Source organism: Pan troglodytes, chromosome 21 (genome assembly GCF_028858775.2).
Source record: "Pan troglodytes isolate AG18354 chromosome 21, NHGRI_mPanTro3-v2.0_pri, whole genome shotgun sequence".
Taxonomy (NCBI): domain Eukaryota; kingdom Metazoa; phylum Chordata; class Mammalia; order Primates; family Hominidae; genus Pan; species Pan troglodytes.
The window spans coordinates 50,748,645-50,775,245 of NC_072419.2; the positions used below are offsets into that span (position 1 = coordinate 50,748,645).

Genomic DNA, 26,601 nt, shown 5'->3' on the forward strand with positions numbered 1-26,601 from the left:
TAGGTTCCCATGGTAGATCTGGTGAGTTGGTGATGAGTCATTAGTGAGCCAGATGACTCCCCTACATGTCTCTAATAAATCCTGTCTCTTATATTCTTATGGGCCAAGAGACACTGAGGTCTAATTGAAAAAAAGAACTCTTAAGCCAAGCCCTGGGTTTCTCTGTTTCACCTCTTACTGAGTAACCATAGGCAAGTCACGAACTTCTCTAAGCCTCAAACTGATACGTAAAAGGAAGGAGGGAGGGAAATAATCACCACCTTACAGGCATGTGGATACTGTCTGTTTAATGCTTGGTACACCTACCCATCTATGTGGTTTCTATTATTCTTCTTCACCTGAGAACATAGGCATGGTGTGGCTTGAGTCATCCAGCAGTAATTAGGACATCACTGAGTTGGGTGCCTAGGTAACAGGACGGACAGACCAACACAACAGGAGTAAAGAGATGAACAGCAGCTTCCATTAATAAGCATAAGCCTACTATCTGTTATCAATCTGCACAGATCAAATGTACAACTCATTATGTGAATAGTCGCTTTAGCCTGAATGTGTAAAAAGAAAACAGCCAGGTGCAGTGGCTCCCGCCTGTAATCCCAACACTTTGGGAGGCTGAGGCAGGTGGATCACCTGAGGCCAGGAGTTCGAGACCAGCCTGGCCAACATGGTGAAATCCCATCTCTACTAAAAACACAAAAATTAGCCAGGTGTGGTGGCGCGCACCTGTAGTCCCAGCTACTCAGGAGACTGAGGCAGGAGAATTGCTTGAACATGGGAGGTGGAGGTTGCAGTGAGCCAAGATGGCACCACTGCACTCCAGCCTGGGCAACAGAGCAAAACTCTGTCTAAAAAAAGAAAAAAGAACCAGTTACAGATTTCTTTGTTCCTTCTCCATTCCTCACTTGGCTAGCCAAAAAGAAAAAGAACAAAACCTCTATACTGAGAACCAGGTCCATGGCTACTCTTTGGCAGGCAGTCTCTTTGATTACCAAGAGAAAGTTTTACTTCCCAACCAGATACCCCACAAGACCAACCTAGAAAGTAAAGGAGTCCAGCATGGACCTAGAAGCTTTCTCCCAGCTTTAACGAGGTAAAAGTGGCAGCCACTGCTATTGCCTTTGATGAGTTCCTAGAGCATGTCCCTGATCTGAAAGCCAGGGCCCCAACCCACATTCCCCAAGGCTAGGCAAGCCCTTTCATAGTGATGAAACATAAAGGTACTCATCTGGAATGAGACGCCACCCTGAGATCTGATGACTCAAAATACTCCCCTGCTTTAAATGATGATCCTGGCCTTATTCAGAATGCTGTCTTACTCATGCTTGTATATAATTCAGCATTCACATGTATAATTCACGTGAGTCTTGATTAGACTACTGGGTTTCCTACTAAGAGGCAGACTTCACTACTTCTTAAGGTAGGACCAAGCAAAGCAGGGACACTGCCTCCCGACTTTTAAAGAGCATTTGTTACTTCAAATTAATATCAGTTATCATCATGAGAAAAAAATAAAAACTTTATTGGACTTTGTTACATTTATTTTACAGTTTAGTATTGTTTGTATTTTGAATTACATTAAGGCGGAGGATGGGGCACTGTAATGTTTTTGAAGTTTAGGACCTTTAAAGCTCTTAAGCTGACTCCGCTACTGTAAAGAAAAGCAGGGTATCCGCTTCACACTGGCAAAATAAGGGGCTACATTTCCCCATCTGACCCTCAAATCCCTTGAAACGCTATACCCTGACATAAACCACTGGTTTAAAAGACAATGACTCCAATAATTTATATCAAGTCCTGCTTCCCTACCCCACACCTCCACCCTAAATGAGCCTGTCCCCTCTGTGTTCCTCTGTCTAATTCTGTAACAAAATCTGAAATCCAGCCTCCATCAGATTCTGGCTAAATATCTCTGACCTTTGAATATTGTCTTATTTTAGCCCATAATGAAATCAGCAGCTACTGTCAGTGCTATGTCAGTGCTAAAAATGGGTTACACTTTGCAAAATAAGTTTATTCTTTAACAATCTTGTACATTAGGCACCAACACTGAGGCTCAGCTGCCCGTGGTCATAAATCAAATAGTACGTACTCAACAAATAATAGCTGACAAGTTTGATAGCCAGAAAACGGCAAAGCTGGGATGCAAACCCAAGCAGTCTGACTCCCAAGCCTCTTAACCATTCTTAAGAGACCACCTACCTCCATTCTTCTTCAAACATGTTTTTCCTGTTTGCCACCTGAATAAGCGGAACCACCATCCACCCAGCTGGTTAAACCAGAATCACTCAGAAATCTACCTCTCCTTCATATTATTCATAACTGCCAGTGTTAAAATTCTAATTGCTGGCTAGGCACAGTGGCTCATGCCAGTAATCCTAGAACTTTGGGAGGCCGCGGCGGGTGGATCACGAGGTCAGGAGATCGAGACCATCCTGGCTAACATGGTGAAACCCCGTCTCTACTAAAAATACAAAAAAAATTAGCCAGGCGTGGTGGTGGGTGCCTGTAGTCCCAGCTACTCGGGAGGCTGAGGCGGGAGAATGGCGTGAACCCGGGAGGCGGAGCCTGCAGTGAGCGGAGATCGCACCACTGCACTCCAGCCTGGGCGACAGAGCAAGAATCCGTCTCAAAAAAAAAAATTAAAATTGAAAAAAAAAATTCTAATTGCTAAGTAGCCCTCACCTGTCAATTTCTCCCCATCCCTACGATTCCACTTCTCTATTTCACATCTCATATGGACTGCACCTGGTCTCATCTCTCTAAATCCATTCTCTATGTATCAGCCCAAGTGACTGAAGATAAAATTTGTTCATGACACTATGAATATGTTTTCAGCCACCCTCAACATAAGGTTCAAACTCTTTACTGAGGTTGATAAAGCCCTTTAAAATTCAGTCCCTGACTACATTTCCCCATTCCAGCTTTACTGAACTTTTTTTTCCCATCTTCCTGCCTTTAACATGCAGTTTTATCTATTCCAGCAATGTCGTCTCATTTTCCCATCTCTCTCTTAGCTAACTTCTAAGAGTTCTCGGCTTAAATATCATTTTCTCCAGAAAGCCTACCATTACACCAAATACCTCTCCTTTGAGTTCTCTCCAATTCCTAAACCACAGCACTAATTCACATTATAACCACCTGTCAGCTCATTTGCTCTCTTCTCTAAGCTATTAAAGTCCAAGATGGCAGAGCCTCTATCATGTTTAACACTGTACCCCAAAACCTACAGGGTCTAGTACAGAATAGACAGTAAATCTTCGTTGAAAGAACTCTTTTATTCTACCTTTTTGCACACCACCTCTCATGAAAATGTTTCTTGACGATGCCTTCCGTCTCTCATCTACCAAGTGTCTTACCTAGAGAAGATATTTAGGACTTTTGAATAAATTCAAGACTTTGCTCACTAGTCAGACCGTAATTTTTAGAAGGAATAAGAGCATCCTGACTAGAAGCTTGATAAAACCTGGCTATCCAGAAAATAAAGAATGGCTGCTAACTATAAAAGCTGTTAGAAGAAAGGGCCTTAAAATCTTAAAAGTCTTTGTATTTTAACCAAATACCTTCATAGTGCAAATATGATAAATTCACATGCATTTTACTTTTACATACTCACAACAAGATAGTAACACAGACTAAAGCTGCAGTGTTTTCCCAAGTGAATCTTCATTTTAACCAAACTCACAAAGCATTTATGGAAATTAATACATCTGGCAAAGCACCAGACTTGAATCAAGCAGTATCAATGCTACAGTGTAACAAAAGTAAATTAAAAAACTCAAGATGTAGAAGCAGTAGCCATATCAGCAACCATTCTTCTAGGGAAGGGACCCACATACACGATCCTTCCCCAAGAACTTTGATGCTACCCCGCTGAAGAGTTTAAGCACAAAACACAGTGCTTGTATCATATAAGTAAGGACTTTCATAGAGGAAAACTGTAATATAAATGCTTTTTTTTTTTTTGCTTTTAAAGGATACTGCAATATAAATATATTAAGCATGGCCTCAAATATCCAACATTTTCCTATCTTACATTTTAAACCAAAGTTAAAAGAACCTACAGGCTTTATAAAGAACTCTCTTCACAGCACAGCTGTAGTTCACTTTAAACAAAAAATGTTCCCTTTGTGCTATATCCTTAGAAGTAAACATAATATACAGATAAATGAGAAGTTTCGATTCTGCATCAAGCATTATTCAATCTCACCTTCTGATATAAACCTGGATACAGTCAAACTTGCAAAGCATTCACTTAATATTTTAGTTGAAACAAACTTAAAAGGTATATGGGTTTTCGGTGAAGGAGACCTTTGTGAGTTTCAGTGGTGTCCTTGGCACTCAGAGGTTCAGCTGAAGTCCCGACTGGTGAGGACAAGTGGAGCCACAAGGGTCCAGACGTAAAGCAGGAGGCAGACCCAGCTGGAGCTGATCTTGACCCACACAGCTGGCCACTTGCTGGTCATGCTCTGAAACTTTGCATCAGGGCTAAGAAAACAAGAGAGAGTCAGGTAGAAGAGCCTGGTCTACCTGACTTCTATCAGCCTCCTGCAGCCCCCCAGCCAAGGCCAAGAAATTCTCCAGTGAAACTTGGCTGGCACTACCCCCCAGTAGGGTTGTAGGGGACCAGAGGAAGCTGCTATTTTTAATTCTTATGACCAAGAACTAAAGAGCTCATTGACTCTGCCTCTCAAATGACTTTTCTTCTTGCCAGCATGAAAGACCCTATCAGGGCAAAGTTCTTTAAATGTTCCTAGTTACTGGCAAAGGTCTAGATTGAGATAGCCTCCCTGAAACTTTCCTTCCTTAGTACATTATTACGTGAACAAGAATGCTCTGACATGGCCATCTCTATACACAGAAAATTAGTGAACAAAGATGGGTCAGATTGCTTTATGTCATGATTTTCTCTCTCAATTAACTCAACTCTGTAAGAGCTCCCAATGATTTGCATTGCAAAGAATTCCAATGGGTTTTAAATGCTAGAGGGGATAAAGTCAAGAGTATTTAACCCAACTTCATTATATGGGTAAGAGCAAGGGTTCTGAGGTCAGGACAATGAACGAGATTTTATAGGCCATCCAAGGGTTTTATGGTCTTCCGTCTGTTTTGTCTGTGTCTCCTACCTGTACCAGCTGGTCAGGGTCATCATGATGTACAAGGAAGCCAAGCAGAGCATGAGGTGGAATAAGGAGTAGCTATACTGCACTCCCTCTTTCTCGTTGTCCACAGCCCGCCGAGGCTGTCCATCTTCTTCATCACTGGCACCACTGGTAGTTGTATCACCAAGGATGACGCTGTCACTCCCTGACAGGGTCAGCTTGTCTACTTGGCTATTAGTGGAAGTGCGGATGCTGGAAAGTGATCCCAAGGAAGACAAATCAGAAAGGGGCCATGACAATGAACTGCTGCCACTGGCCTATATACAAGACACTTACTGCTGAGCTGTTCCTACTTTGGAGACTGAAAGCTTTCTGAAGATCCTGCTTAAAGTTCTGAACTGCTGCCTGTCAACATAAGACTGACGTCACTGTCATCAGTTACTACTTGATGTGATGGCTTAATTGCTTAGGAGTTTCATAAAACACACTATGCTCTCTGTGTCTGTTTCCGTGACTTCACAAGTGCCGCTTCTATGATTGGAATGTACCACGTGCCAACCTCCTTCCAACTAACTTACTCATCCTTCACTTCTCTGACTTGCTGTCATGTCCTCTGGAAGGCCTTCCCTGACATCACCCCTCACTGGCTAGGTTACAAGACACTCCTCCGACTTCCCACAGCTTCCTAGGCTTCCTTCTGCCACTGCACGTATCACTCCTGTCTTCCTTGCTATTCAAAGAATGCTTTAACAGTGACCTTAGTCTATGTAATTCTAGCACTACAGATGTTCACTAAAAGTTTGTTAAATGACTGAATAAAAATGTAAATACAAAAAAAGGACAAAAATTACATGCTCGTTTCAACAGACACAGAAAAAACATCTCACAAATCCAATACCTTTCCATGACAAAAACAGTCAAAGTAGAACTTCCTCAGGCTGACAAAAGGAACAAATAAAAAACCCAGAGCTAACATCATACTTAACAGTGAAAGACTAAAAACTTTCCCCCTGAGATCAGGAACAAGACAAGGATCCTACTCTCACCATTTCTATCCAACAATGTAGTAAAATTCTAGCCAGAGCAAATAGAAGAGATAAATGGTATCCAGACTAGAAAAGAAGTAAAACTATCTCTATCTGTAGATGACTTCATCTTGTTTATAGGAAATCCTATGGAATACATACACATGCAAACTATTAGAACCAATAAATAAGTTCACCAAAGTTGCAGGATACAAGATCAATATACAGAAATCAGGACTGGGTGTGGTGGCTCATGCCTATAATCCCAACTACTTGAGAGGCTAAGGTGGGAGGATCGCTAGAGGACAGGAGCTCGAGACTGGCCAGTGCAACACAGCAAGACTGTTCCTAAAAAGATTAAAAATTAGCTGGGCATGATGGTGTGTGCCTGTAGTTTCAGCTACTCAGGAGGCTGAGGTGGGAGGATCACTTGAAACCAGGAGCTTGAGGCTGTAGTGAGCTATGATCACACCACTGCATTCCAGCCTGGATGACAGAGCAAGACTTCTTCTCTTTAAAAAAACAAAACAAAAAAAACCCCACAAAAATCAATTGTATTTCTTTCTTTTTGAGATGAGGTCTTACTCTGTCACCCAGGTGGACTGTAGTAGTACAATCACAGCTCACTGCAGCCTTGACCTCCTGGGCTCAATTGGTCCTCCCACCTCCCCAAGTAGCTGGGACTACAGATTGCACCACCACACCTGGCTAATTTTTATAGAGACGGGCTCTTACTATCTTGCTCTGGCTGGTCTCAAACTCCTGGATGCAAGCGATCCTCCCACCTCAGCCTCCTAACGTGTGGGGAATACAGGCATGAGCCACCGTGCCTGGTCACCAATCATATCTCTATACACTAGCAATAAACAACCCAAAAGTTAAGCTAAGAAAACATACATTCATTTATAATACCATCGAAAAGAATAAAATACTTAGAATTGTATTTAGAATAAAACGCTTAAAAACAAAATAAGTTTAAGATTTGTATACTAATAACTAACTATAAACCACTGAAAGAAATTAAAGACCTAAATAAATGGTTTAAGTAAAGAAGACTTCAGTAAGGTATCTTCATGGTCACAGACTGGAAGCCTTAATATTGCTGAGATGACAATACTCCCCAATTTGGTCTATAGAGATTCAACTCAATCCCTATAAAAATCCCAACTACATATTGTTTTGCAGAAATTGACAAGCTGATCCTGAAATTCACATGGGAATGCAAAGGACCCATAACTGCCAAAACAATTTTGAAAAAGAACAAATTTGGAGGACTCATACTTCCTAATTTCAAAACTTACTACAGGCTGGGCATGGTGGCTCACACCTGTAATCCCAGCACTTTGGGAGGCCGAGACAGGAGGATCACCTGAGGTCAGGAGTTCGAGACCAGCCTAGCCAACATGGTGAAACGCTGTCTCTACTAAAAATACAAAGATTAGCCAGGCATAGTGGCAGGTGCCTGTAATCCCAGCTACTTGGGAGCCTGAGGCAGAAGAATTGCTTGAACCCAGGAGGTGGAGATTGCAGTGAGCTGAGATCCTGCCACTGCACTCCAGCCTAGGTGACAGAGCAAGACACTGTCTCAAAAAAATATATATGTACACAGCTCTGTAACTGAAGCAAGTAAAGAACTTTTCATTAAAGAGAGTGAAGTTTTTAAATTTCCCATGCTGCTTTTTGAAAGCAAAACAGCTTCTTCACTTTATTATCAACCTCCATGAAAATCTTGTTCTAAGTACCTTTTAACTTACCTAGAATACAAAAGGCAGAGAACAAAGACAAACAGTCCAATAAAATTATCTGAATCCAGTAAAGACCCACTCTTTGATAGTGGAGTAGGGGTAGGGACCACAGCAGTTGAATTTCCAGGAGCGAGGGTTGGTGCAGTTATGCGTGTAATAAAGCTCATCAGGTTGGGGTTGCAGGAACGATCTGAAAATGAGAAAATTTGTATTATCCTTGGTTATAGCTCATCTTGTTCCAAGAAAGAACTTGAGGAGTTCCCTACATATCATTCAGTCATGATGTGAAACATGGGAATGCTTTACTTAAAAAATCTGAAACTTAGCAGTCAGTAACACATTTGGTCACAATCAATGACTTAGAATTAGGAAAAAAAAGAAAAGAACAACAGAATCTGTCAAATTTCATAAATATCATTATTGATTTTATTGGTTTTGTAGTTTGACTGACAAATCTTTTTAATTCTTTAAGTGCCAAGGTTTTAAGCACAGAAGTTTATCTCTATTTTGGTTTTTACATAGTTACTTAAGAACAAAATGTAAGTTATCATTGGTGGAGGAGGGGTCTGCATTATTTTCCTTTAAAAGAAGCCCACAGAATATCCCACTGAGAAACAATCCTATAATAACTACAAAAGGAGATTTCCTACAGCTGTTTCTTCTACAGCCTGTGACATCAAACTAAAATTCAGTCACAACAAAGGGCCAAAGCCCTTGACCACGGCTCTTAACTAGTTTGACTCAGCCTAGGTTAGGTAAAGCCTAGACCATCTAAAGGACTCTGACCCTTTAGACTGTCAGTTATAAATAGCTATCAAGAGATGTGGGGACTAAAATGTGAAAGGTAAATACCTACAAACCTACAGTGAACACTGTACGTTTAAGTTTTGTTTGCTTGTTTCACATTTGCTCTAGCTCTAGTTTTTGTACCACCTATGTAAAGGCTGATTTCCTACTTTCTTTTTATCAAATGAATGTGTTATTGACATTCCCTTACCAGGTTCATTGGACATGGCTGACCAGGTGAGGTACATAGTGTAGAGGGTGATGAGGGAGGACTGCAAGAGGCCGGAGCGAGGCTGGTGTTCCTATGGAATCAAAAGGAAAACAGTGGCACAGGGACTGCCAAGGGCTGACTTTCCAAAATGCAATGCACTTCTCTGGGGTTAATTCAACTATCAGTAACTGAGAACTTTCGGGTTCTTCTCGGGAGTTGAAAGGTGACAAGTAACCTTTCAGTTCAGTTAGCTTGCAAAAGAACCCAGAAAGACGAAGCAAGTACTACTGGTTCTCAAGGCATTTCACGATCCTAGAAATTCCTGTGCATCACACAAGGACTTTGATTTTCCACTCCCTTGGTGTAGTGAAAAGATCTAAGATCAGCTCTGCAACTAATTAGTAGCTGGGAGAGGCCTATCACTTCTTTGAGACGTCTGTTTTCTCACTTTTAAAAGGAAACGTGATGTCTAGATAGAATTTTCATATTTCATATCTATAACTCCATGAATTTTTTTAAACATTTTTTTTTTTTTTTTTTTTTTCTGAGACAGAGTCTCACTTTTGTCACCCAGGCTGGAGTGCAGTGGTGCGATCTCAGCTCACTGCAACCTCCTCCTGGGTTCAAGTTTCTCCTTGCCTCAGCCTCCTGAGTAGCTGGGATTACAGGTGCCCGCCACCACACCCGGCTAATTTTTGTACTTTTAGTAGAGATGGGGTTTTGTCATGTTGGCCAGGCTGGTCTTGAACTCCTGACCTCAGGTGATCTGCCCGCCTTGGCCTCCCAAAGTGCTGGGATTACAGGCATGAGCCATCGCGCCCAGCTGGAGTTTCGCTCTTATTGCTCAGGCTGGAGTGCAATGGCGCGATCTCAGCTCACTGCTACCTCCGCCTCCAGGGTTCAGGCTATTCTCCTGCCCCTCAGCCTGCCAAGTAGCTGGGATTACAGGTGTGCGCCCCCACGCCTAGCTAATTTTGTATTTTTAGTAGAGATGACGTTTCACCATGTTGGTCAGGCTGGTCTTGAACTCCTGACCTCAAGTGATCCACCCGCCTTGGCCTCCCAAAGTGCTGGGATTACAGGCGTTAAGCCACCACACCCAGCCTAAACTATGGTATTTAGAACTCAAGAGCATGAGTTTTGTTTTGAAATATTAAAATCAATTATTTTTCACAGTTTAATTCCCCTAAAATATCTTGGCTAATGACTCATAAGAATCATTCCCAGCCACATGCGGTGGCTCACAACTGTAAAACCAGCACTTTGGGAGGCTGAGATGGGTGGATCACCTGAGGTCAGGAGTTCGAGACCAGCCTTGCCAACATGGTGAAACCCCGTCTCAACTAAAAATACAAAAATTAGCCGGGCATGGTGGCAGGCACCTGGCCAAGGCAGGAGAATCACTTGAACCCAGGAGGTGGACGTTGTAGTGAGCTGAGATTGCACTATCGCACTCCAGCCTAGGGGACAAGAGTGAGACTTTGTCTCACAAAAAAAAAAAAGACTCATTCCCGGCCAGGCGTGGTGGCTCACGCCTGTAATCCCAGCACCTTGGGAGGCCGAGGCGGGTAGATCACGAGGTCAAGAGTTCAGCCTGGCCAAGATGGTGAAACCCTATCTCTACCAAAAATACAAAAATTGGCCAGGCCCGGTGGTGGCTGCCTGTGATCCCAGCTACTCGGGAGGCTGAGGCAGAGAATTGCTTGAACCCAGGAGGCAGAGGTTGCAGTGAGCCGAGATTGTGCCACTGCACTCCAGCCTGGTTGACAGAGCGAGACTCCATCTCCAAAAAAAAAAGCACTATAAATTTTCAAGTTACCTGGGTTTTTTTTTTAATGATAGTGAAATTCATTTAATTATGATATAGGCATGAAATAGAATTATGAAGACTTTATAATATGGAAAAATGTTCAAGTGGATAAACTTAGACATAAATTCATAAGAAAGGGTACCTAGATTTTAAGCTTAGAATTAAAAACCTTTCACAGGAGAAAGAAGTAGTAAACAATCATACCTGAATTTTTGGGTGGATCGATATAATAGAAGCCACAACGCAAAGGATCAGGTTAATACTGATGAAGAACTTGTTTTCTGTGCAGCCATCTGGTTTGGTGTAATATGTATAGAGCAGCCCGACACAGATGATTGACAGGATATAAAAGGCACTTGTGAAAGACAGTAAAGCTGGAGAAAGGGAAACCAATATGAATGACCACAACTATAATAAACTAATAATGAAGGCCAATTTTCTTCCACTCCATATAAAAATGAAGAGACATTATTTCACTTTTCTGCGGTAATTTACAGTAAAATTACAGAGGTCTCAAGGTTAAAGTATCAAGACTGTATTCAATTGGCTTGATGCTAAATTCCAAAATCCACCAAGCAACTGAATTCACTTCCTGAATTACCTGATTTGATTTCATGGGTTGATTACCAGACATTTGATCATTCCAGCTAGAGTTTACTGCTACCTATACGTTAATTAATGTGTATTGTGAGCTTTTCTTAGGAACCTAAATGATTCCTTTACCCTCAAAATGACCCAGTTCACAGCAAGCTCCATGCCAGGATGGTGTTAGAGGAAAACAGAATACACACACTGGTATCTTTTTATGACAGTTTTTTCCCCTGCAGCCACTGGCTATCTAAACCCATTTCCCATCACAAACAATAAGACTACATCCCTGAACTGGAAAAGTGGCTCATTTGCTATTTTTTAATATCTAAAGTAATGGTCCTTGGTCCTTTCCATTCACACTAAAAATCAACAATTAGCTGTGTTGGCTGAACATGGTGGCTCATGCCTGTAATCCCAGCACTTTGGGAGGCCAAGGTGGCTGGACTGCTTGAGCCTGAGTTCCAGACCAGCCCAGGCAACATGACCAAACCCTGTCCCTACAAAAAATACAAAAATCAGCCAGGCATGGTGGCATGAGGCTGTAGCCTCAGCTACTTGGGAAGCTGAGGCAGGGGGATTGCTTGAGCCCAAGACATAGAGGTTGCAGTGAGCCGAGATGGTGCCACTGCACTCCAGCCTGGACAACAGAACAAAACCCCATCTCAAACAACAAACAAAACAATTAGCTGTGTAGCTCTGAAAATTAGAAAACATGAAACAGCACATACAGTACACTCAGACCAACTGCAAGAATGATGAGCTCAGCTAACTTGTATTCAAGCCAAAGCCCAGATGTAAGAAAACTAGTTTCTACTTATCTCAATGAATTTTGCATGTCTAAAATTAAATGATGTATATTAAGTTACTAGCACACTTCTTAATGTTTTCACATCTGAATATACAAGATTTTTCTACACTTAGTTACTGTAAAGTATGACCAATTTGCAACTCAATAAATTCTTCTAGAGTTGTATGATCCAAAATGAATTAAAGAAAATAACAGCCGGGTGTGGTGGCTCACGCCTGCAATCCTAACACTTTGGGAGGGCAAGGCAGGTGGATCGATTGAGTCCAGGAGTTCCGGCAACATGGCGAAATCTTGTCTCTACAAAAAACACAAAAATTCGCCGGTCGTGGTGGTGTAGGCGTGGTAGTGTGGGTGTGGTGGTGTGCACCTGTAGTCCCAGCTACTTGGGAGGCTGAGGTGGATAGCTTGAGCCAGGAAGGCAGAGGTTGCAGTGAGCCATGATTGTGCCACAGTACTCCAGCCTGGGTGAGAGAGTGAGACCCAATTTCAAAAAAAAAAAAAAGAAAAAAATAGATAAAAATAAAATTGTCATTACAAACAATTTAAATGACCAACACTAGGGTAAAGGTTAAATGAATTATGGTATACTCTGCTATGGAATGCCATGGAATTGTATGGAATGGAATACCATGCAGCTTACAGTAAACTCCATGCCAGGAGCTTGAATGCAGGTTAAATGAGTAAGACATACCTACACTCACTGGTAAGGAAGGATATTCATCATGTAGGAAGTGAAAAGAGCAAGTCATGGAACAATATACAGTACAATCCTGTTTACATTTAAATACAAAAGCAAGGTGAATGCATAAATACATAAAGGTTCAAAAGAGTGGCTACATCTGGAAAGGAAAATGGGTTGCAGATAGGTGGAGATTTGCATGTTTTAGTCTTTATAAAGTTCTATCATTTGTCTTTATGGTAAACATAGTATTTTTAAAAACATATGTAAATATTTTAAAAAACTAAATCAAATGAAAATAAAACTGCGCAATTCAATAGTATGTACTGAAAGCATTTTAAAATATTCATACACTTTGACTCTTCTATTTCTGGGAATTTGTCCTAAGGAAATAATCAGAAATGTGTGCAAATGTATATTATGAAGTAGTAAGTGCTCTAACATAGCCAAAATATATTCGCAAGCTACTGTTAACTCCTATTATCACTCTAGAAATTGTAAGTGCCCCTTTCCCACCAGAAAGTTTTTCATAGCAGGTATGGGGTCCCTCTCTGAATAAGGCCATAAGGACTACTCACTCCTATCTGCCTAAAGTAGGTGGGCAGCTGTCCCATATGTTGAACCCATCTGAGTTTCCTCTCCATGGAAACAAGGTTATCAAAACCAGAACTAAGTCACTAAATATAACTGTTTTTCCTTATCTAAACACATGTAATTACATTATGACTCTCAAAATACATAAATTGGGAAAATCCAACAATTTATATTATCTGTGCTACTCTCTTCCAGTGATGCATATAATTCAGAGCCAAATTCAGGAAACTGTAGATTTTTTTTCCTTTTATTTAATGTTATTATTATTTTTAGAGACAGGGTCTTGCTCTGTCACCCAGGCTGCAGTACAGTGGCATGATGATAGCTTACTGCAGCCTTGAACTCCTGGATTCCAGAGATTCTCCTGCCTTAGCGTGCTGAGTAGCTAGGACTATAGGTATATGCCACCATGCCTGGCAATTTTTTTTTTTCTAATGTAAAGATGGAGTCTCAATATGCTGCCTAGACTGGTCTTGAACTCCTGGATTCAAGCCATTCTCCCACCTTGGACTTCTGTCCCAGAGGACTATAGCTGCTGGGACTATAAAGATGATTGTTATTGTACACCATGCTTAATGTAGCAGTATGGCTAACATAGGTGAGTAGAGATACCTACCAGCATACCACAACCTTGGGTTTCCTTCTTCCATTCGATTTACCCATGATTCATTCCAAGAATGAGCAAAATCTACCAGCAGCACCAGCTGAATGAGGATGAAGAGGGCGGCCCCTATCATGCCAACAACAAACCAGACTACAAGAACCAAGAGAACAAAGTTATTCTCTACCATAGAGTAACATTTCAGAAGATCCAACATTCTGAACGGATTTCAATTAAAACAAGACAGAGGTGGTAAAGACATTCTGTCTCCAGCAGTACAGCAAGATTCCAAACTCAAAGGCATTCTTAAAAGCTTTCTACTGGGTTTCAGACCTTTTAAAATATGTTTTACCTTGTGCCAAGGGAAGCCTGGGACCTGAGTTCCAAATGATACTATAAGTCTTTTCTTCTAGAGGCAGGAAGATCACAGTAGAAATCTAAAGATGTCACCTGATGCCATGCTTAGGAAGTAGGTTAAGACAGAGATAGGGGAGCACAAGAGTTTTAAGTCCTTATTTTGACAGGCTCTCTGATTAGCTTTGTATTCCATCAAGTGAGAACACAAACTATTAAGATACTGCCAAAAGATTAACATATGGTTCCAGAAAATCTGAGAGGTGCAGTGAATGCCTCCTGACCTAAATCCACGTATTAATAATGAGTTGCAGCCAGGCGTGGTGGCTCACACCTGTAATCCCAGCACTTCAGGAGGCTGAGGCAGGTGGATCATGAGGTCAAGAGTTCAAGACCAGCCTGGCCAAGATGGTAAAACCCCGTCTTTGCCTAAAATACAAAAATTAGCTGGGCGTGGTAGTGGGCGCCTGTAATCCCAGCTACTCGGGAGACTGACGCAGAGAACTGCTTGAATCCGGGAGGTGGAGGTTGCAGTGAGCCGAGATCGTGCCACGGCACTCCAGCCTGGGAGACAGAGTGAGACTCTGTCTAAAAAATATATATATATATTGAGTTGCAGGTACTAAGTCATATTAATTGGATACCATCTCATTTACTTGTCAGTTCTACAAAAACAGTAATTAAAAGGTAGTTTTGTTTTGTTTTGTTTTTTGAGACAGAGTCTTGATCTTTCGCCCAGGCTGGAGTGCAGTGGCACGATCTTGGCACACTGCAACCTCTGCCTCCCAGGTTCAAGCAATTTTGCTGCCTCAGCCTTCTGAGTACCTGGAATCACAGGCGTGCACCACCACGCCTGGCTAATTTTTGTATTTTTAGTAGAGACAGGGCTTCACCAAATTGGCCAGGTTGGTCTCAAACTCCTGATCTCAGGTGATCCGCCCGTCTTGGCCTCCCAAAGTGCTGAGCTTACAGGTGTGAGCCACTGCACCCGGCCTAAAATGTAGCTTTAACTCAATCATCTATAGAGTTTATATAGTTTAAAATTAACCCCCTCAATGGTGAACCCTACCTGAGCTGAAATAGCCCCCAGGGATGTAGAAAGATCCAACCATGATTCCAATAAGGGCAGCAATTTTGAAGAACCAAAACCTATTAAAATATAAAAATGCATTTATGAAATGCTAAGTTTCACCCTTACACTGAGAAAAATTCACTTCTGAAATGCAAAAATAATAGCTTAATAGCTTTTTTCCCAACATGATTGTCTGGACTATTTTCTTCATTTGACTATTCATTTAATAGGCTAATTCATTTAATATTTCACACAATTAAAGGACAACATTAGCCTAGAGGATAAATCACTCACATTTATTACCAGAGAAAACTGAAAATTTAGAGTATCCCTACTTTTAGCACTTAAAGGTAGGCATTTTTCTAGCATTCTGGGAGTTCTAAAATAACAGTGTTAGGTACACACAGAGCCATTAACTGTAAGGTCTGGATGAAAAGTAATCACAAATATTTACAACACAGGGCACAGATACCTTGCCCACAATGACACAGCTCATCACTGGCACCTGATTTTCAGTTCATGATCTTTAATGACTGCCTTGTATGGCAGAATGGAAAGAACCAGGCTTTGGAGCTGGACAGACCTAAGTTTCAATCTTAGCTCCAACCTCCAACTGGTTAACAGGTCTCAGGCAATTTATTAACCTCTCTGCAGTTCAGTTACTACATCTGTAAAAAGGGGATTATAATACACATCAAGTTTATAAAACGCCATTCAGTCTTTGAGAATTAGAAATACGGCTGGGCACAGTGGCTCACGCCTGTAAGCCCAGCACTTCAGGAGGCAAAGGCGGGCGGACCACCTGAGGTCACAAGTTCTAGACCAGCCTGGCCAACACGGTGAAACCCCATCTCTACTAAAAATACAAAAATTAGCCAGGCATGGTGGCAGGTGCCTATAATGCCAGCTACTAGGGAGGCTGAGGCAGGAGAATCACTTAAACCCAGGAGGGGGAGGTTGCAGTGAGCCGAGATCACGCCATTACACTCCAGCCTGGGTGACAAGAGTGAAACTCCATCTCCAAAAACAAAACAAAACAAAACAAAAAAAGGGAGAGAATTAGAAACATAGGTAAAAGGTGGTCAGGAGTCAGAAGCAATAGAATATGTAAATCAGTAGCACATATATATTCACTGACTTTTTGTACACTGTTTAAATTTATCAGGTACATGTTTATCTTTAGACAAGAGAAGGAAAAAAGTGTGTGTGTACGTAGTATCTAGCATAGTGCTTCAACTATTTAACAGGTGTTCAATAAAAATCTAAGAACACGAAGCAAAGGAATTTAATAGAAGAAAATAAAAAGACAAGACCCCCTATCCCCTCCATGTTACAGCAATCTAATTGAAAATGACATTAAAACAATTTCACATGCATAATAGACCAGAAATGCATCTGAGCCACTCATTTACATATTCCATTGATTTCATCAGAATGGCAATATTAACTGCTGAAGGGAAGGAAGAGCCCCACCATAATGTAACCAGTTAATCATAAATCTAACATACCCATTGTGTACTGCCGCTCGGAGATCTTTACTTGTTTTTACTTTGAACATAAGCAGAGAAAAGACAAAGAAAAAGATGGCCATGGCAAAGCTGATCCGATACACAGCTTTATAACCAACCAGCACATCACAATCTTTATCTGCATTTATATCAGCCTCATGGATTTTAAATCCCCCTTCACAAAATCCAGGAATCTGGAAAAAAGCAATTTCAATGTTACGAGAATATCTACATTTAGACAGACACTCTAACCCACTGCAGGAAAGCCTGGATTTAGAAAATTAACTACTTCAACAACTGCAAGACTGACTATGGAATTTTTCTCTTTGTCTTCCGATTCATTTACAATCTTGTTACCAAACAGTATAAATAACATGCATTTTAAAAATAAAAATGCTCTCTCGGCTGGGCACGGTGGCTCACATCTGTAATCCCAGTATTTTGGGGGACCGAGGTGGGTGGATCACGAGGTCAGGAGTTCAAGACCACCCTGGCCAGCATGGTGGAAACCCTGTCTCTACTAAAAATACAAAAAATTACCCGGGCATGGTGGTGCATGCTTATAATCCCAGCTACTTGGGAGGCTGAGGCAGGAGAATTGCTTGAACCAGGGAGGCGGAGGTTGCAGTGAGCCAAGATCATGTCACTGCACTCCAGCCTGGGCAACAGAGTGAGTCTTCATTTCAAAAAAATATGCTCTCTCTTCTTTGCCCTTTTAGGATGAAGAGGCTGTGTGCCACTTTCCTGTGAGATTTTCCAGCTACGACTGAGTCCTTCCAAAGGTGAAGAACTAGTCCAGTTTAGATGCTTCGACCTTTAACACATAAGGAAAGAAAATGTTTTGGAGCCACCCTTTTAATGTTTTCTCTCAGTTGTTCGACTGGAGCCCAGATGTTCATTCTGTATTTCCGGAAAAGGACTGATGTCCTCATATTTCTGTGTTTTGACCACACCCCCATATAAGTAAAAAATCTCCAAATTACAACCAACTTGATTTACAATGAAGAAATAAAACTAGAATTTTGCAGAATATAAAAATAAAAATAACCAATACCTTAAGGGCACTGTTACTTCTTACCTTCTTCAAGTAAGTTTCCATCTCTTTTCTCTGCATGATATAGGATACGACAGTGCTCAGGAGGAGAATGAAAGCATAAATGAGGCGAGTCACTGTGGAATTCTTACTGTTAGGACAGCAACTACACAGCAAACATGAGGCACCGCTGCAGAGGCATGGAACCTGGAATGAGCACACCATGGTCACCTGAGACCGCCTTCAGTATACTCCTTTATGACACAGATGTCACAGAAGAGAAAGCGAGGCAAATCAGGCTTTATAGTTTTAACTCAGAGAATCATGGCTGGGAGGAAGTGGTTAAAAGTACGGGCTCTGGAGTAAATATTATTTCTGCCACTTTTTACCCCAGCAAGTTACGTACTCTAACCCCATTTGACCATTTGTAAAATGAGCTCAATAATGGAATTTTCCTCCCTCAGACTCTGCTGTATTAAATGAGCACTCAACACTACCTAAAATGCATTAACAGTTCAATAAATGTTAATTATATTCTGAGAGCATCATTTGTTTTAAAATATGAGAAAAATATAAACCTAACTCCACTTGCTGCTTACTGCGAATCCAAGTTACCAAAGCTGACACTACAACATAAAGCAACATGCCGGGCGTGGTGGCTCACGCCTGTTATCCCAGCACTTTGGGAGTCCGAGGCGGGTGGATCACGAGGTCAGGAGATCGAGACCATCCTGGCTAACACGGCGAAACCCTGTCTCTACTAAAAATACAGAAAAAATTAGCCGGGTGTCGTGGCGGGCGCCTGTAGTCCCAGCTACTCAGGAGGCTGAGGCAGGAGAATGGCACGAACCCGGGAGTCGGAGCTCACAGTGAGCTGAGATTGCGCCACTGCACTCCAGCCTGGGCTACAGAGCGAGACTCCAACTCAAAAAAATAAAATAAAATAAAATAAAATAAAATAAAATAAAATAAAATAAAAAAATAAAGCAACACTACATGGAAACCCTCTGACAAATAATAACAGCAAGGGCCATTTAGCTCAATTCAAGAGGAACCAGGTTCCTCAGAAAGTTAAACACAGAATGACCATATGACCCAGAAAGTATATACCCGACCCCAATAGCTGTTTTGCTTGAAACAGCTATTAAAACAAAAGCTTGTACACGAATATTCACAGCACCACTATTTACAATCACCAAAATGTGGAAACAACCCACTGTCCATTAATTGATAAGTAAATATGGCCTAAGCAAAAATATGGTATATCTGGCTGGGTGCGGCAGCTCACACCTGTAATCCCAGCACTTTGGGAGGCTGAGGTGGGCAGATCACCTGAGGTCAGGAGTTCAAGACCAGCCTGGCCAACATGATGAAACCCCATCTCTACTAAAAATACAAAAATTATCCAGGCGTGGTGGCTCATGCCTGTGGCCCCAACTACTCAGGAGGCTGAGGCAGAGAATTGCTTGAACCCGGGAGGTGGAGGTTGCATTGAGCTGAAATCATGCCACTGCACTCCAGCCTGGGCAACAGAGTGAGCCTTGGTCTATCTATACAATGGCTTATTCAGACATAATAGATACATACATGATAGAACACAGGTGAACCCTGAAAACATCATGCAAAGTTATTTAAAAAGCCAGACATGAAAGGTCACATACTGTATTAGTGCATTTATATAATAAAATATCCAGAATAAGTGAATCTAGAGACAGAAGATTAGGGGTTGAAGGGAAGGGAAATGGGAGTGATGGTTTAATGGGTAAGGGGGTTTCCCTTTAGGGCGATGAACTAGACAGATGTGATGGCAGCAAAACATTGTGAATGTACTAAATGCCACTATACGCTTTTTTTTTTTTTTTTTTTTTTTTTTTGAGACAGTCTCACTCTGTTGCCCAGGCTGGAGTGCAGTGGCACAATCTCGGCTCATGGCAACCTCCACCTCCTGAGTCCAAGCAATTCTTGTGCTTTAGCCTCCCAAGTAGCTGGGACTACAGGTGTGCAATGCCACCCCCAGCTGATTTTTTTTGTATTTTTTAGTAGAGACAGGGTTTTGTCATGTTGCCCAGGCTGGTCTTGAATTCCTGAGCTCAGGCAATCCACCCACACTGGCCACCCAAAGTGCTGGATTACAGGCGTGAGATACTGCACCCGGCCCACCAAACATTTTGAAATGGTTAATTTTATGTCAACTTTACCTCCTTTTTTTTAAAGAGTAACCTAGGGCCGGGCGTGGTGGCTCACGCCTATAATCCCAGCACTTTGGGAGGCCAAGGCAGGTGGACCACAAGGTCAGGAGTTCAAGACCAGCCTGGCCAAGACGGTGAAACCCCATCTCTACTAAAAATACAAAAATTAGCCGGGTGCAGTGGCAGGCACCTGTAATCCCAGCTACTCAGGAGGCTGAGGCAGGAGAACTGCTTGAACCCGGGTGGCCAAGGTTGCAGTGAGCCAAGATTGTGCCACTGCACTCCAGCCTGGGCGACAGACTGAGACTCCGTCTCAAAAAAAAAGAGTAACCTAGATCTTTAGTCTGCTAAAATCTGTTAATGACCACACTACATGAAAGAAGATATAATTTTATTTCTTTTTTTCTTTTCTTTTTTTTTTTAAGACAGGGTCTCACTCTGTCTCCCAGGCTGGAGTGCAGTAAAGCCATCTTGGCTCACTGCAACCTCACCCTCCTGGGATCAAGCAATTCTACCTCAGCCTCCCAAGTAGCTGGGATTACAGGGATTACAGACACGTGCCACCATGCTCAGCTAATTTTTGTGTAAAGACAGGGTTTCACCATGTTGGCCAGGCTGGTCTTGAACTCCTGACCTCAAGTGATCTGCCCGCCTCCGCCTCCCAAAGTGCTGGGATTACATGCATGAGCCAATGCACTCGGCCTTTGTTTTGTTTTGTTTTAAAGAGACAAGGCGTCACTCTTTTGCCCAAGCTGGAGCACAGTTGTGTGATCATAGCTCACTGCAGCATCGAACTCCTGGGCTCAAGCGATCCTCTGGCCTCAGCCTCCTGAGTACAAGCAAGCATCACCATGCCCAGCTAAGAGAGGATATAATTTGAGTCATTATGCTTGATTAGGAAACTGCTTGAAATTGCTCTGAGGGGTGACATTATCAAGTCATATTACAAGGACAGGCTAATTCAGAATTAGCAGAAGTAAACAATGGATAACTCTGGTCTTAAAATATGGTCCCAGGAATAATCTTCATTTTTTTATAGATGGTATCTTGTGTGCACTTTATGATAATTTTGTGTGGTTTGCAGCAGGGTGCTAACATTCTAAAAAAGTTCAGTTTTCTCATCTGTAAAAATGAGCATAATACCACCTACTCGAACAGGGTGATTGAGCAAAGAATGAGATGATGTCAGGAATATAAAGAACCTAGTATAATGCCTGACATATATCAGGCTCAATATATCGTGGTAGCCATTATTATTTGTAATTGCAATAGCAATGGGAAATTGACCAGCCAGTCTCAGTCTCCAATTCTTAACTACAGTATAGGCCAAACACTGCAGAGGCATGTCCTCCACAAATTCTTATGTTGAAGTCCTAATGCCCAATTCCTCAGAATGTATCCTTACTTGGTCACTGCAGATGTAGTAAGTTAAGATGAGATTATATGGAGTAGAGTGAGCAGCTAATCCAATATAACTGTGTCCTTATAAAAAGGGGAAACTTGGACAAAGGCTTACAACACAGGGAGAATTCCACATGCCATGTGAAGGCAGAGATCTATAAGCCAAGGAACATCAAAGACTGCCAGCAAACCAAAAAAAAAAAAAAAAAGCCAGGGGAGAGGCATGATACAGATTCTCTCTCACCACCCTTAGAAGGAACCAACCCTGCTGACACATTCATCCCAGACTTCCAGCATCTAGAATTCAGAGATAAGAAATCACTGGGTTTAAGCCACTCGGTCTGTGGTACTTTGTTATAAAGCCCTGGCAAACTAATAAACTTACTTACCTATAGTTGTCTTAAGAATGTAAATATCTCGAAGGGGAGACTATCTTTACAATGTTATATCTTTTGTATCTTTACAGAGCAGGTACTCAGTAAATATCTGTGGGACAAATCTGTCCTACTATATGTTATGTCATTTTTCTATTTCAGTAAATGACAACTCTATTCTTCCTGTTGCTTGGGCCCAAAACCTGGAGTCATCCCGAATGCCTTCCCTTTTCCCAAAATCCTCATCCAATCTGTCAGTACATCAGCTCTACCCTTAAAATATATCTAGAATCTGACCATTTTCACAGTATCCTTAGCTATCACCTTTGTCCAAGCCACAACTATCATCTCTTATCTGGATTAAGTGCAAAAGTTCCCATCTCACAGCTGTAGCGACCCATTCAGAAGCTCTGAGTTGGCCGGCACAGTGGCTCACGCCTGTAATCCCAGCACTTTGGGAAGCCAAGGCAGGCAGATCATCTGAGGTCAAGAGTTCAAGACCCGCCAGGCCAACACAGTGAAATCCTGTCTCTACTAAAAATGCAAAATTAGCCTCAAAAAAAGAAGCCCTGAATTGTTATAAAGATTATTTTAAGCTTTTAAGCTGAAGGCATCTGAGCTTCAACAGACACAGAGGAAAAAAAAAAAAGCCTTCTGGGAGCTTCTCTTATCTGACTAAAAGCAGCAACTTCTGGGAAATGAGGCTGCCATAAAGTCCCTCTCCAGGGCAGTTTTAAGATCATGAAGAAGCTGGAAAGACCTGCCATACCTGCATAAACAAGTACTACCACAAACGTATTTCCTATTTATTCCCCTAAAAACAAACTTGTCTTTCCTAAAGAAAGCTATTTGTTCTTCTCATAGAAGCCTTTGTCCCAGCTTCCTTTTTCCTACTAAATTAGAAAGCCTTGGCTGGGTGCAGTGGCTCACACCTGTAATCCCAGCACTTTGGGAAGCTGAGGCGGGCAGATCACCTGAGGTTGGGAGTTCAAGACCGGCCTGACCAACATGGAGAAACCCCATCTCTACTAAAAATACAAAATTAGCCAGGCGTGGTGGCACATGCCTGTAATCCCAGCTACTTGGGAGGCTGAGGCAGGAGAATCGCTTGAACCTGGGAGGTGGAGATTGCAGTGAGCCAAGATCCCACCATTGCACTCCAGCCTGGGCAACAAGAGTGGAACTTGTTTTCTCAAAAAGGAAAAAAAAAAAAAAAAAAAAGCCTCAAGTTCTAACCGCCCCCTTTGAGTTACTATTACTGAGCACTCCTGTGTGTACATGTCTTGCATGCAGAAACTCTTGTTCCTCTAAATAACCTGTTTTGTCAGTTTCATTCACAAGCCCCCAGAAACAGAACCCAAAAGGCTGGAGGAAGATTCTTCCCAGCCTACACTGCTTTACCTTTACTTTTCTACCATCTATTCTCCACACAGCAACCAGAATCCACCTCATTAAAACACAGGCCCAGATCACATCACTCCTTTTTTCAAACTCTGTAATAGATTCCCATATAACTTAAGAGTAAAAGCCGGGCCAGACGCGGTGGCTCACACCTGTAATCCAAGCACTCTGGGAGGCCGGCGGATCACGAGGTCAGGACATTGAGACCATCCTGGCGTGAGCCACCATGCCTGGCCTTCAACTCACCAGGATTTTCTAATGTGATAGAAGATAAAAGAAAAATTGTACAGTAAACGATTATTTCATAAAACTTTGTCTCTATATGGGTGCATCAGATCACAGATCAACTATGTACAATCTTTCTTTAGGTCAAGGTCAGAATAATTAGAAAACCACTGCTCTCAAGAAAGCCCTTAAAAATGGAACACTCTTTTGATTTAGGACCAACAACCTTAAAATACATTCTGTTCCTAAGAAATAGTGGAATGAAGCCAGGCATGGTGTCACACACCTGTACTGGCAAGGCTGAGGTGGGAGGATCACTTGAATCCAGGAGTTCAAGGCTGCAGTGAGCTATGACTGAGCCACTGCACTCCAGCCTGGGTGACAGAGCAAAACTCTGTCCCCCTCCAAAAAAAAAAGAAAAATAGTAGAAAGAGCTGAAACAGAATCCTTGGTGTAATACTGTCAAATATATGTATGTTTGGTTCCCATTTCCTGGCATACAATTTCTAAAATCCTTGGAATAACCAGCGTCTTTTTGTATGCTAATGAGATGGCTGGTGACTGGCAGCCCCTAGGTGGCTTCATGATGGGTGAGGGTCATAGGAGGAGGTTGGGACTTTTCAGTCTCACCCCTGACCCTCCAAGGAGGGGCTGAAGGTTAGGTCAGTAACCAAAAGCCAATGATTTAATGAATGCTGACTACATAATGAAGCATGCATAAAAGCCCAAAAGGACAAAGTTCAGAAGAACTTTTGGCTGGGCATGGTGGCTCACACCCCAGGAGTTCGAGACCAGCCTGGCCAACATGGCGAAATCCCGTCTTTACTGAAAATACAAAAATTAGCTGGGCGTGGTGGCATACACTATAATCCCAGCTACTCCGGGAGGCTGAAACATGAGAATCCCTTGGAGGTTGAAGACAGCCGAGATGGCGCCACTGCCCCAGACAGAGCATGGAAGCTCCAGACCCGTTCCCTCTACACCTTGTCTTACATATCACTTCATCTGTATCTTTAAAAATATATTAATAGTAGCCATAAAAAAAGAAGAAAATCATGTCCTTTGCAGCAACAAAGATGCAGCTGGAGGCCACTATCCCAAGTGAATTAATACAGAAACAGAAAACCAAATACAGCATATTCTCGCTTACAAGTGGGAGCTAAACACTGGGAACACAGACACGAAGATGGCAACAACACTGGAGAGTCCAAGAGTGGGGAAGGACGCGGGGGGGATAGGGGTTGAAAAACTACCTGTTGGATACTGTGTTCACTGTTTGGGCAACGGAATCATTAGAAACCCAAACCTCACGATAAGGCAATATACCCATGTAACAAAACTGCATATGTACCCTCTGAATCTAAAATTAAAAATACATAAATACACAAAATAAAATACTTTTATAATAAACCAGTAAACATGTTTCCTTGAGTTTTGTGACCAAATTAATCAAAGCCAAGGAGGGAGGTCACGGGAACTTTGATTTATAGGTGGCCGGTCAGAAGCACAGGTAAAACAACCTGAGGCTTGCCATTGGCACAGAAAGTGGGCACAGTCTTGTGAGACTGAGCCCTCCACTTGTGTGATTTGATGCTATCTCCAAGTAGAGAGCTTCGGAATTGACTTGTAGGGCACCAAGCTGGCATCCCCTGCAGACCTGACTGTTTGCCTGATGTTTGGGGGAAAATCCCCAAACACCACACATCAGGTGTCAAAAGTGTGTTGTGAGTACAGCAGGAGAAACTGAGTGTGCTTTTTCTACACACTTGGTCAATTACATCAGCTGGAGAATGAGGAATCAAGGAATCACGCTCCTCTGAAGTGGGTAAATGAGGGAACTCAGCATATTCTTTTATAGGCCCTATAATTTTCTCTTTAAAATGTTTACAGTTTACAAGGCGATTAAACCTTCACTTCACTGTCACAATCGTTCTCGAAGAGAGGAATGCTGGGGTGATTATCCTCGGATAAATGACTTATAGCAGTCCCAAAATATTCAGGCCCTGGTTTCCAATTTTGAATAACAATCCACAAGGGCTTCTTTCCCTTGCACCTGAACTGCAGACAAGCCTCCGCTAAAACCCCAGCTTTGCCACACACTCTGTAGTTTTGGCAAATCCCGTGCTAGGGGATAAAAATATTACTTGAGCCACCTAGAACTAAATGATGGCACCTTAAGAGGTGCTTCGGGAGGAACTGGAGCCCCTCGCTGGGAGCTGTCATTCCTTGGTCCCTCTCCAGCTCCAGAGGAACCTAGTCAGGAAGCCTCGCAGGGCGGAGCCATCCGAATTGTAAACAATGGCGGCCTAGCCTCTTCCGTTCCCCGAGGAACCCGGAGGGCGAGCCGCCTAAGCTGGACCTGAGGGTATCGCGGATTTGCGTCTGGGGCCCCGGAGACCCTCTGTAGCCCAGGGCCTCCTGACATCCCGAGAGCCTCTGGAGCCAAGGCCCGTGCAGCTCTGGGCTCGAGGCCTTTCCCCGCAAACCGCAGGTCCGGCGAGGACTCGGGACCCCGAACTCACCCAGCTGGCGAGGGAGAAGACACCCAGCACAGCCCCCATGGTGACGCCAGTGATGGAGGTGGCCGGTCCTGAGGCTGCTTTCTAACACGGTGGTAACTGCCAGCTGAGGTGACTCCCCAGGAACACGACGGTTTCTCAGGCCGGAAACGCAGCCTTCCACAAACGCACGGATGCGTCACGGCGTGGCCCCGCCCACCGTCCGCGACCGGAGCGGCAGAGGGGGGCGCCTGTCATTGGCTGAGGGGGAAGGCGGGGCTAAACCATCCTGGGGTTGCAGGAACTGTGAAGGTGTCCTTACATCATTTGTATTCATTGTGCAAAGATCTGGAGGTTACAGAAGTGTACAGAGAGGCACAGTACGCTCAGAATTTATTCTCTAGTTAATAGGAGATCTGACAACATAAATGCACCGTGCCCCAATGTAATGAATACGATGAAGTAGTATGGGGGAATAGGCTTTCAATAAAGGTGTATTTAGTGCCTCCTATTGTAAGGGGAAAGTAATTTAGCTGGGCAGTAGTCTTGGAAGGCTTCTCTGAAGGATTTATTTTTTAATCTGCGAACTAAAGGATG

The 26,601-nt window shown here is 42.6% G+C and overlaps 1 protein-coding gene across 3 annotated transcripts; it reads right to left on the minus strand.

The window, feature by feature from the left end:
* Positions 1 to 272: 272 nt before the first annotated feature.
* SERINC3 (serine incorporator 3) lies at positions 273 to 26,250 on the minus strand. 3 transcript variants are annotated; one of them, NM_001280388.1, is given in 12 exon segments: positions 273 to 405; positions 3,284 to 3,356; positions 4,309 to 4,485; positions 5,124 to 5,351; positions 7,879 to 8,059; positions 8,867 to 8,957; positions 10,881 to 11,050; positions 13,965 to 14,102; positions 15,373 to 15,452; positions 16,884 to 17,077; positions 17,962 to 18,123; positions 26,029 to 26,178. In NM_001280388.1, coding segments are annotated over 10 exon segments (1,422 nt in total). In that variant the 5' UTR covers positions 26,068 to 26,178; the 3' UTR covers positions 273 to 405; positions 3,284 to 3,356; positions 4,309 to 4,346.
* Positions 26,251 to 26,601: the final 351 nt, after the last annotated feature.